Raw genomic sequence first — 13,007 nt, 5'->3', positions numbered from 1 at the left:
AAATATGACAATTGATGTAAGTTTGCAACCATTCTTTTTAAGGTAAATTGAGCCTGTTTACATTTAATAATTGTAATAAGTATTTATAGAATGAATACATAAGTGAATTCCTTCATACCTATTTTTTACTTTAAGTTAATATGCATATATATATAAAATGAGGAATATATATATAATCTAACAGTCAACTTGATGATAGAGAATATGAATTAAACTGGACTCACATTTGCTTTTCTTCTTTCAGTAAAAACACGATTTTCTTATGTCAGCTTTCTCCCAATACTTTAGTGAATTAAGAACAGAGCTAAACCAGGTTGAAGTCCAATTTTAAATTCAAACAAAGCATAGACATTCAGACTTGAGAACAAAGGCAATGACATTTAATAAGATAAATTCAGTGAACATGGGTATACATCTACAAACATAAGGGCTTTTCTACATGGCACAACCTTATACTGCAATCCTGGTAATTTAGCTGAGTTCTTACTTGGCAATAATGTCATACAAGTGAATTTGCTGACGACTAGCAAAATTACAAAATGAACCCAAGGCCACTTAATCAAGAGTCACAACAACAAAGAAACCCTAGGAATGAAGGTCAAGGCAGGAGGTTGCAGCTGGCCAGATATGATACCATTTGCCTAATTTTCATGAAGGAATTTGCTCCAACAAAAAAGTATCTCTTCTTAGTTACTAGAAAAGAAAACAACCGGTATTACCTAATCATCATTCTGTGACCATGAAATTAAAATATTTCCTAAAAGTATGATTAAAAGAAAAAAAGTCTTTAAAAAATATTAATCCTTCTTATAAATTCACAGTAGACTCTCTAAGTCTGAATTTAAAACACTACTCAGTATTTACTTAAGAAACACATTTAGACAACATGGCTTTTGACATATTAAAATTCTGTGGGAAAAACTAAGACATCTTTTAATTTTGCTTTAATATCAAACTAACAGAACAACTTAAAAATTCATTGAAAGCCTACGTTGGTTTAAGAAGCGCTTCTAAAATTTATTCACCTAATTTCCTTTCAGGAGAAACTGTTCATCATCACAGATCTTTTCTAACTTAACTTTTGGAGAAGAAAATGGAAAATCAAACCCATAGCACATGGTTATGTGAGATACTTCCTCCTCAGGGTCAGGCAAAGAAGTGCTTTTGCCCTCTTCTAACTCGTTCTATTTCAATAGATGATTCAACTGGTCCTGCAGATTTGAAGACTGCTCAACACTATAAATTAGGATAGAGAAAAAAGTTTATCTACAATGGGCATCTTGTCATCATAGCAACCCCTCTATGCAATCATATTTTCTTTTGGCTTTAAATATGGGGGCTATTAATGGGGTCAGATTCGTGACTGGGTGCAGAGACAGGGGTATATTTCTCTACATTCTTTGTTTGGAACGGTTTACTATCCCTGAAAGTACAATATCATATGTTCTCCCTAGAAAAATGGAGAACTAGATACTGAAAAAAAAAAAAAATCAACCGATGTGAAAAAAAAAAAAAAGACATTTCATTGGGCAAATGATGTGCACAGAGTATTTGCACAAAACATATATGCATAGTTCTGTTGAAGCTAAATCAAAAATTTATATTGGTCCACTGGCGGGGGGACCAGACATGTTCAAAATATGAACAGAAGATCTGTAAAGCCAATTATTGTAAAAAAATATGGCAAGGGACTGATTTATTCCACTTAAAGACAGTACGCACATACAAACATACAAGTCTGTTCAATGACTGCAGCACATTTACTCTACTTAACAAATATTACCAGTGTAAAAAGTTGTCTACTCCTTAAGGTAGGTTCTCTACACCCTGTAACTTTTAGAAAGCCTGTGCTAGAAATGAATTGACTTACTGTATGCCTTTGAAATATTCTTTATATTTTCAGTGAGCTATCCTAGAACCTAAATCAATTTAAGGGTCTATGTCAACCAGAGTTTTATACTCATCCTAGGCCCAGCAGTGTAATTCCCCCCAGCTTGCTACAGTTAGTTGGCCCCCTACTCCTCTACCTTTGGGGTTACTTACTTCTTCTGAATAGCTTCTTGCCTAAATCAGAAAAGGAAAGAGGAAAATAAACATAAGAAAATGTAGCAACCTAGAAGAAGTTATCTATGATCAGATATATACATAGGAAGGACACATTTTCAGCTTGTCACATTTTCTATTTCTGTCCATCCTATCCTAAGATTGTGCTATTGAATCCCTCTTTACTATCTGAGCGCAGAGTTGCTGAAAAGATGGATTTTATACCTAAAGATGTAATAATACTCTATCAGATTGAGGGATGTGGTCCAACCGACTATAAGGATGGCTCAACTTCAGTTTGGGTACGTGGAGCTGAAGGGTCACATACCTGATAGGTATATACCCCCAAAATGAATGTTTTAGCTATTTAAATATCAAGAGTTAAATTCCCAGTCAGATATTTCCAATAGGTACATAAGTGTAATATCAACTGCATAAAATAAAAAGCAAAATGAAGTAAGATGAAAAGTTAATTAAATTGTAATTTTGTCCAAAACTATAATGGAGAAGGGAGTCTCTATATTTCAGAATCTGCTGGATGACTTATAGGTAGTTAGGGCTCATGCCAATCCACTCCAGTATTCTTGCCTGGAGAATCCCATGGACAGAGGAGCCTGGAGGGCTACCGTCCATAGCATTGCAAACATTCAGACACGACAGAGGTGACACAATTGAAGCGACTTAGCACGCACATGGGAATGTAAGATAAAGGTCAATGATGCACTCCATTCCCCAGGGAAGGTACAGCCACTCTGGGAAAGCCCTCAGGCACAGACAGTTGACAAATACCACTTAAGTGTCCACCAAGTGGCAAGGGCTATGCATGTGTGTGGTCCTGGATGGGTCCTGGCCTTATGTGGTTTGCAGTCTCTCCTTCTAAGAAGCCCTCAAAATATGAGCGAGGTTCACAAAGGTGATTCCCACTCTGATGGCACCCTGTACACCAACTTCTTCTGCAGTCTCAGGCATCTATTCCAGAGGGACCATATCCTTGACTAACCCCCTTCCGACCCCACTCCCACCACCCTCCTGACACTTTACTCCTGGTTCCCGCCTTCGGGAAAATAAGCAAAAGCACAAAGGCCACAAGAAGCAGCCTGCAGAGAGTGACTGTGTAGCAAGTACAGCAGGCACTGGAGGGCGCATACTCACTGGTACTGAAGATGAGTTGTTATTATTGCCATTTTTCTTAAACTCTGCATTAAAAAAAGAGAGAGAAATAGAGCATTCCACTTCCCTGAAGCCACACAAACTGCACATAAAACTCAAATCGTAACAGAAACTGTTTCTTACATCTTCTGAGTGTAAAATGGCATCTTCCTGGAGTACCATGTTTCGAGCTGCCTGACCTAGCAGCTGGAAGACAAAAATAAAATGGTAAAAATCAAAATTTCCAAACTTCCTGTAATCTTCTCTCTGCAGCTGTTCTCCCAGGGCCCTCTCTCCTCCCCCTACTCTGCCACCGCATACAAATACAAACCCTCCGAATGTAAAGGAGGAAAATTTCCCATTTGTTCATGTTGAAAATCCGTTTCATTGTCACTATGGCAGTGCTTGCATGGGCTCGACATCTGTTCCAAAGGCCATTGCCTGAGAAATCAAGTCCCCCAGAATGCTGAGCTTATTCATCAAGTGAGGAGAGGAAAAGTCTGCGAAAACAAACTTTGGCTCCACAAGCCCAGTGAGAACCTAACTTCTGACTCTCTAAGGCAAATTTGAGATCTGGAGTTGTTTGTGGGGAGGGAGAGGGCAAGAGTTAGGATTGGGCTTTAAAGGACAAAGGGATGTAGCTGTTTAGAAATGGAATGAGAAACATAGATATAGAGGGTGGGGAGGGGAGGAGGGTGCTCAGGAAAGACCTGGAAAGAAGTTTGGGATTCAAACTTGGAAAGCACCATGTGAAGAGTGGTCAGATGGAGCTGGGGAAGAGAAAAGAAAGGAGGAAGGGGGCAGGGGATTTTGATGAATTCACTGATAGCTGCGCCCTGCGGCGGAGAAAGAGAAAGAGAGAGAGGCTGAGTGAGCTCTGTTTCAGCTGGGTGGCCTGTGATCAGCAGATCTGTCTCTGCGCTGAACAGCAAGAAGAGATGAACAGACGTGTTCCACTTCCTGAGGCACCCTGTTACTGGCAGACATGAAGACCAGCCATGAAAGGGAGCTCCTGTTACGTGTGTCTACCAATCTTCCCTGTTCCCCTGGGTCAGATGACTTCAAATTAACAAGAAACCAGCACTGATTCAGCCTCCTGACTTCTTTCCCTATTGCAACTTTTTCTTTTTAACTTCAAAAGTTAGTAACATTTTACGTGCTTCTAAAGGCAAAACAATAAAACAAGACCTTCTATCCAGCCTCTTCCTCTCCTGGTATCTCTCCTCTATGCATACATAGTTTTAAGTTAGTTTTTGGTTTATCTTTCCATTGTTCCTTTATAAAACAATGGACATGTGTGTATATTTTGCCCATCTTACATAAAATGCACCCTACCATATGCACTCTTCCACATCATGCCATGTTCCCTAGATAATATATACTGAGATAGACCTACAGCAATAAATATTGAATCTCCACCTGCTCTTTTTGGGCTGCCGAGCACTCCACTGTACAGATGTCTCATAAGATTATTTAACCAGACTTCTACTAAAGACTTTGGGGCTGTTTCCAGTCTTTTGCTATTATAAGTAGTGCTAAAAAAACTACCTTACATATCTTTTTGTATCTTTTTGCCGGCATCTCTGGATAGACTCAGAATCTTGATTGTAATTGCTGGATCAGAGGGTTTTAATTTTGCTACATATTGCCAAATCACCCTCCCTGTTAAGATTATACCATTTTGCATTCCCACCAAGTAGGAGAGTTCCTATTTCCTCCCTGTGGCCACTTTTAAATGGCAAACTCCAAACTCCTGCAGACGAGGGATGGTGACCAACAAATTGAAGATTCCGAGGGATGGTGACCAACAAATTGAAGATTCTAATAGTATCTTCCTCATTCATTCAACAAATATTTATTAAGTACTTATAAGCCAGTAAGAGACATAGCCCCCGTGCTTTCAGGGCTCACAAACTGGGATTAGAGACGACAAAGGTCCTATGATACCTTGTGGTAGGTGCTGAGGGGATGCATTAGATACCAGGGGAGCTTGGGGGCAGTGGTGACTAACCCACTACAGGGCAGGCACTCAGGGAAGGCTTCCTAAACAAAGTGACTTTTTTTAAAATTCCTGATTTCATTATTTATGTATCGTTCTTGGCTGTGCTGGATCTTCGTTGCTACACGTGACTTTCTCTAGTTGCAGCGAGCGAGGGCTACTCTCTAGTTGCGGTGTGTGGGCTTCTCACTGTGGTGGCTTCTCCTGTTGCAGAGCACAGGCTCTAGGCGTACAGTCATCAGTAGCTGCATCTCCCAGGCTCTAGCTCAGGCTCAATAGTTGTAGCCACAGGCTTAGTTACTCCGTGGCATGTGGGATCTTCCTGGATGAGAGATCGAACCCATGTCTCCTGCATTGGCAGGTGGATTCTTTACTACTGAGCCACCAGGGAAGCCCAAAGAAGTGACTTCTAAGCTGAGACCTAAAGGATGGTGCTTGGAATTCAGAAGTATAATGCTACAAAAAAGTGGCATGATTAGATTGACTGTTTTAGCATGTGGTGAGCAAGATGGATTAGATGGAGCAGTGCGGGGGATGGAGGGAGCAAGCCTGAGGCAGAGATTGGTTAGGAGAATATAGCAGTATTCTAGGAAAGTAATGAGAGTGACCTGAACCACAGAACTGACAGTTTAAAAAGGCAGGGTGAGGGGCTTGAGAGTTATTCTGAAGATAGACCTGATGGGACTTGTGATGGCCTGGAATGCCGGGGCTGTTGGCATGCAGGACCAGGGCCTTTTCTATGATGGCAGACATAATCATTGACATTGATGTATTTATTTGCTTACATAAACCAGCCACGCACATAACATATTACCTAAGATCTCCAGTTTCGGTTTCTTTAAAGTGGAACAACATCTGAAACTCACCTGTAAAACAATCTGAGTATAGAATCTTTGTACACGTCTATGAACTTTTCCCCAGGCTTGCTCATACTTATTGCAACACCAGTTTGTCTTATATTCACACAAAACAGCTTTGTTGAGACTGATGAAGAGGGAAGCAATGCTCTGTGGGCTAAGAAGGACTGAAAATCAGTAATACTCCCATAACCTCAGGGCCTAGTAAAGAAAATGGCAAAAATATGCATAAGTAACTATGTTGGTGGTTTAGTCACTAAGTTGTATCTGACTCTTGCAAGTCCATGCACGGTAGCCTGCCAGGCTCCTCTGTCCATGGGATTTCCCAGGCAAGAATGCTGGAGTGGGTTGCCATTTCCTTCTCCAGAGGATATTCCCAACCCAGGAATCAAACACGGGTCTCCTTTATTGCAGGCAGATTCTTGACCAACTGTGCTATAAGGGAAGTCCTAAGTAACTATAGAAAAATGCAACATGGTACATGATAAGTGTCATGTAAGAGATCTAGTAAAAAGACAAGGTTGGTATGTGTGCATGCATGTGTGTGTGCTAAGTCACTTCAGTCATGTCCAACTCTTTGAGACCCTGTGGACTATAGCCTGCCAGGCTCCTCTGTCCGTCGGATTCTCCAGGCAAGAATCCTGGAGTGGGGTGCCATGCCCTCCTCCAGGGAATCTTCTCAACCCAGGGATCGAACCCTCCTTATGTCTCTCATTATGTCACCTGCATTGGCAGGCAGGTTCTTTACAACTAGCACCACCTGGGAAGCCCAAACTCAGCATAGATGAACTTATTTGCAAAGCAAATAGAGACACAGACGAAGATACCAAGGGAGGAAGGTGGAGATGGGATGAATTGGGAGACTGGGATTGGCATATATACACCACTATGTATAAAACAGATAACAAACGAGAACTGACTGTATAGAACAGAAACATTTACTCAGTGATCAGTGGTGACTTAAATGGAAGGAAATCCAAGGAAGAGGGGATATATGTATACATACGGCTGATTCATTTTCGCTGTACAGTAGAAACTAATACACCACCATAAAGCAACTATATTCCAATTTAAAACTAAATAAATAAAATATTAACCAATTTTTAAAATAAAGACAAAGTTCCACTTGAGAAGTGTATCAACTCTGTCCCATAAAACTGGGCTGGTTTCAGCTTAACTCAATTCATACCACTTACTGAGCACCCTGTCTAAATCTACTACAGAAGAAACTTTTGTGAAAAATACACGAGGAGCTGCAACGGGAAGCAGCAAGCCATGTCAGGGCAGTCAACGGTGGTACCGTGGTTTTTTGACCACTTAATCCAGCTAGGGGCCACAAGAAGTGGCATCCAAGAGTGCGGGTTTAGAACCAGTCTGCCTAGGTTTGAACCTTAGTACTACCCCTTCCCAGCTACTGCATGAACTTGGACAAGTGAAACTCCTCTCTGTAAGAAAAGCACTTCCTTTATCAGTGATTATGAAGATGTATGAATTAAGCTACATAAAACACACACATAGAAAAAAAAAACAAATAACAGAAAAAGAACCTAAAAAATCATGAAAAGGAGAAATAGATATGTCTACCACTAAAACCAACTGTGCAACCAAGGTAAAAGATGAAGCACAGTAAGTTTCATAATTCTTATTTGGTAAAAGGCGACACAGCAATTCTTTAAAACAGGTAAATTTTCCTCTGATGCCTGAGGGAGTGCTCAGTTGTGTCTGGCTCTTTGCGATCCTGTGGACTGTAGCCTGTCAGGATCCTTGGTCCATGGGCTCTTCCAGGTAAGAATAATGGAGTGGGCTGCCATATTCTTCTCCAGGGGATCTTCCTAACCCAAAGGATTGAACTCATAGCTCCTGCACTAACAGGCAGATTCTTCACCACTGAATCACCTGGGAAGCCCTCTGAATCCTAAAATGAGTGTACCACGTGGAACTTCATACAAAGCATATCTGGGAGCACCAGATCAATTACTTCAACAATAGTGTTATGGTAAACACATTTTTATACAGTTGTTTCTTATAGCCACTATCAATAAAAACTAAGGACATAAGGTAAAAGCTAATTTTGTAAAGATAATTCTACCAGACCCTAAACTAATACTTTGAATGTTCATATATGAAGGTGAAGACTTGCAGACATATCATGCTTGCTAAAGGAACTACATAACTTAATGGAATAATGATGAAATATGAGGAAAAGAAGAGTGGGGGAAAGAGAGTTGTTATTACTATAAAACTAAGTCGAAAATCAAATATACTTGTTGAAAATGAGTAGCTAAGATACACTGCTATTGGATTAATTATGAGCCAGACAATGTTCTACGGGAGAAATTATAGAAACCTAAAGACTCTGCAAAAAGCCTCTTGATGAAAGTGAAAGTGGAGAGTGAAAAAGTTGGCTTAAAGCTCAACATTCAGAAAACAAAGATTATGGCATCCGGTCCCATCACTTCATGGGAAATAGATGGGGAAACAGTGGAAACAGTGTCAGACTTTATTTTGGGGGGCTCCAAAATCACTGCAGATTGTGATTGCAGCCATGAAATTGAAAGACGCTTACTCCTTGGAAGAAAAGTTATGACCAACCTACATAGCATATTCAAAAGCAGAGACATTACTTTGCCGACTAAGGTCTGTCTAGTCAAGGTTATGGTTTTTCCTGTGGTCATGTATGGATGTGAGAGTTGGACTGTGAAGAAGGCTGAGCGCTGAAGAATTGATGCTTTTGAACTGTGGTGTTGGAAAAGACTCTTGAGAGTCCCTTGGACTGCAAGGAGATCCAACAAGTCCATTCTGAAGGAGATCAGCCCTGGGATTTCTTTGGAAGGAATGATGCTAAAGCTGAAACTCCAGTACTTTGGCCACCTCATGTGAAGAGTTGACTCATTGGAAAAGACTCTGATGCTGGGAGGGATTGGGGGCAGGAGAAGGGGACGACCGAGGATGAGATGGCTGGATGGCATCACTGACTCGATGGACATGAGTTTGAGTGAACTCCGGGAGTTGGTGATGGACAGGGAGGCCTGGTGTGCTGCAACTCATGGGGTTGCAAAGAGTCAGACACAACCGAGCGACTGAACTGAACTGAAAGACTCTGTCCCCAGATTATTCTGCATGCATATTTAAGATATCTTCCATTTTAAAAAATCCAAACCTGGACATCTTACATGATACACCATGTGCATGGTTGGTCTCTGTAACAAAACGATGGACGTGTTTTCCTTTCTCCTGGGTAAAAACCTAGAAGTTGAAAAGTTGGGTCATTAGACCTATTTTGTTTGTCCAATCACCTGCCATATGGGCATTTGGATTGCTTCCAATTCGGTGCTATTTTGGATAAATGTCTATGAACACATACAAGTCTTTGTGTGGACATATAGTTTCATTTCACTTGGCTGAATTCTCAGGGTACAATGGATAAGTCTCTTTTAGGAGAAAGCGTACACATATAAAGCTTGCTGGTGTGAAAAGCCATCAAACAATCCCATTCATGGAACTAGCCAGAGGATGATGAGAGGAAAATCACGGCAAAGGAGAAAGCTAACAGAAAACAAAAAACTTGACCAGAAAGACAAGTCAGAAAACAATGAATCTGTGGACACACGATATAGAAGAGTCTTGAAGGGGGCTTCCCTGGTGGTCCAGTGGTTAAGAATCCGCCTTGCAATGCAGGGGAGGCCAGTTGGATCCCTGGTGGGGGAGGATCCCACATGCTGCAGGGAAACTAGGCCCCTACGCCACAACTACTGAGCCCACGCGCCCTAGAGCCTGTGCTCCACAACAGGAGAGGCCACCGTAATGAGAAGCCCGCGAACAACAAAAGGAGAGAGGCCCCCTCACTCGTCCCAACTAGAGAAAGCCCCCAGTGCAGCAAGGAAGACAGCGCAGAAATAAAGTCTGAAAGGAATCTGGGATCTTGAGGGCAAAACCACGCGAAATTTTCGGGCCAAAAGGGACAGATCTTCACTAAAGACAACTCTGAGAAACAAATGAGGAACTCGATAGGATCACTATCTCATCCGTCTCCGAGCGCAATGTATGCTTTAAAGCACCAATTCTTATCCTTTGGTTTCTTCCCCACCCCATTCCCCTCTGCTCCCTCCTCGGCTCGTAGAACCAGTAGTGCTGTCCAGAGGCACACCCCAGAGTTCAAAGCACGCCTTCCGCGAACGAGCTCTCCTCTCTTCTCCGCTAGTTCACGGACTACAATTCCCATGATGCAATGCGGCCACCCCACCTCCTTCCACACAGACAAGGAAGAAAAGAGATTCCCAGGGTGCTAGGCCCGGAGAGGTCACTCCTAGCTTACCTCGGAGCTCCGGGAGCCCTTCAGAACCTGCTTGGTTAGAGCGATCACGTCAGTACCGCAGGTGTTCACCTTTTCCGTCAGAAGCCCCTTCACGGACTGACCGAATCGCGCTTGCGAATCTGGGGTCCCGGTCGCCATCACTTCGGCCAGTGAACACCTCCCCAAAGGCAATGGCGAGTCGCCCGGGCCAAAAGATGTGCAAAGCGGAAGGAAAGGAGGCGGTGTCTTTTTTTCCTACCGTGGGAAAAGGAAGGGACGCATGCGCCTAGCGGAGGTTGCGCTTTGCCCACTTTAATTTAAAATACTCAGTTGATATCCTGAAGAAGACGCGGCTCAGGGAAACATCAACGAAGAGGATGGAGGACAATTTCAGTAAACCTATGGTTTAAAGTCAAAGTGTGATGGATTACAGTCCCAGTTCTGCCGGTTAGTTGTGTGACTGCAGATTCTTCAGCGTTTGCATCTTGTGTTCCTCATCTGTAAAATAGAAATAATAAAATTAAATCTCCCAAGCGTTCTGAGAATTAAGATCATTCAATTCAGTTTTAACAAACATTTCGTGAACGAAACACCAAACACTGTTGGACTGAGGATAGAAAAATGAAATGCAGTCCTTGTCTCCAGTAAACTCCCAGGCTGAGGAGACAAGTAAACAAACAGAAAATCCAGGAGGAAAAAGCCAACAGAAAAAACTGGCAAAGTTCATAAAACAGACAATTATAAAGGTAAAAAAGATAGCCAATAGGTATGAAAAATGCTTAACCTCTCTAGTAATTTTCAGTGATAAATGACCCCTTTGTTCTATTAAAGCAAACTGATTATCACCTTGAAAAGAATTAATATCTGAAGTGTTTCGTGTAGCTGTTTCTTTTCAGGCCAATGCACCAGAGACAGGTGATGGTACATTGGCAAATTTTGTTTAAAATCACCTATACCGAATATCAACATTACTTTATCTTCCAAGTGTCTATATTCAAATGTCTCTGATTCTTTCATTTAATTCTTGTTCTTAATCAACATTATTAAGGTATAATTTATGTTCAAGTAACTACATTCTTTTGAAGTGTACAATTTGCGGGTTTCTCTGGTGATTCAGTGGTTAAGACTCTGAACTTCCAATACAGGTGGTGCAGGTTGATCCCTGGTCAGTGAACAAAGGTCCCACAGGCCACACAGCATGGCCCCCTCCCAGTTTTTTTTAATGTACAATTTGATGAGTGTGATGGATGTGTACACCTGTGAATTACTACAACTATTATGATATAGAACATTTTCATTGCTCCCACAAGTATCCAAGTGCCCCTTTGTAGTCCATCTATCCCTCACTCTAGGCCACAACAAATCTGCTTTCTAGTACTATAGGTTAGTGTGGGTTTCTAGAATTTTATATAAATAGAATCATACAGGAAATACTTTTTTTGGCCTCTCTCTCTCAGCATAACAATTTTGAGAGTTATTCACTTAGTTGTGTGTATCGCTAGTCTGTTCCTTTTTTTACTGCTGAGATATAGTATTGATAGATCTATTTTGTTGATCCACTCACCTGTTAATGGGCATTTTGGCTGTTTCCTTTTGGGGGTTATGATGACTACAGTTGCTATAAACATTCACATACAAGTCTTTATGTGAGTTTATTTTCATTTATCTTGGGTAATATCTGGGAATGAAATGGTTGGGTCATATGGTAAGTCTTCAACTTTTCAAAAAACTGCCAAACCATTTTCCAAAGTTATTTACCACTGCCTTCCCAACAGCAGTGCAGGAGACTCCAGTTGCTTCACACCCATAAACTTAGGAAAAGATCAGTTGTTCTAGAGCCATGGTAACAAGTAGCCACCTTATTAACTTGTGTAACTGTGGCCACTGACAGCTGGCTTCTATCATCTCTCTCTCCCAGTGTTCATGCCCTGTGTAATCCTCCTCTCTTCCTTGTGGGCAGGACATGTGACCTCCAAACAATCATATATGCGTAGGTGATGGGAGATATGTGATTACATGTATGAGATTATGGGATTGCATTACATAAGATTGTAAGGCTCATCTTGCTGGAGTCTCTCCCTCTCGAGCTGTGAGGAAGTAAGTGGCCATTGGAGAACTCCATGCAGCAAAGAACTGTAAGTATCATCTAGTGCCTAAGGGCTGAGCTCCAGCTGACAGTCAGCAAAAAAAGGAGGCTCTCAGTCAAACAACCGAAAGGAACTGAATAGTACTAACAACCAGGCAGGTAGAGAAGCAGATCCTTCCCCTGTCAAGCCTCTAGATGAGAACTTGGCCACAACCTTGACTGCAGCATTCTAAGACCCTGCATGGCCCAGAAAAGCTGTCCTTGGATTCCTGACCCACAGACATGATAAGGTAATAAACATGTGTTGTTTTAAGCCACTATGTATGTGGTAATATTGTTATGCAGCAATAGAAAACTAATAGAAAATCATCACAACTTGTCTGAAATATGTTCAATGACAGCTTACCTCAGTGGATCCTTTTTGCAAACCAGGATATCAGAATCTGTCCATTGTCCTATGTTCAAGTTCACTGAGTCTTTTGTCTGCTTAAATCTCGTTTGAATCCCTCTAATGAATTTTTAATTTCAATTATATTTTTTAGCTCCAGAATTTCTTTTTGGTTCTTTCTAAGTTTTCTG

The 13,007-nt window shown here is 41.5% G+C and overlaps 1 protein-coding gene across 2 annotated transcripts; it reads right to left on the bottom strand.

Annotated features, from left to right (window-relative positions):
* Window positions 1-358: 358 nt before the first annotated feature.
* On the bottom strand, window positions 359-10,512 carry BORCS7 (BLOC-1 related complex subunit 7). 2 transcript variants are annotated; one of them, XR_008201435.1, is made up of 6 exons: window positions 10,364-10,512; window positions 3,337-3,399; window positions 3,196-3,239; window positions 2,044-2,064; window positions 1,026-1,236; window positions 359-693 (listed from the first exon to the last, which is right to left on the bottom strand). XR_008201435.1 is itself a non-coding variant. In XM_052661060.1 (5 exons), the coding sequence occupies exons 1-5, from the start codon at window positions 10,499-10,501 to the stop codon at window positions 1,185-1,187; spliced, it is 318 nt and encodes a 105-aa protein (XP_052517020.1). In that variant the 5' UTR covers window positions 10,502-10,512; the 3' UTR covers window positions 359-1,184. The 2 variants fall into 2 exon arrangements, 1 of the variants encoding a protein (XP_052517020.1); XM_052661060.1 differs by having other exon boundaries at window positions 359-1,236.
* Between the last annotated feature and the right edge of the window lie 2,495 nt (window positions 10,513-13,007).

This window comes from Budorcas taxicolor, chromosome 23 (genome assembly GCF_023091745.1).
Source record: "Budorcas taxicolor isolate Tak-1 chromosome 23, Takin1.1, whole genome shotgun sequence".
NCBI lineage: Eukaryota > Metazoa > Chordata > Mammalia > Artiodactyla > Bovidae > Budorcas > Budorcas taxicolor.
Note: the sequence above shows the minus strand (reverse complement) of the source record. Positions and strands in the feature narration are given on the sequence as shown.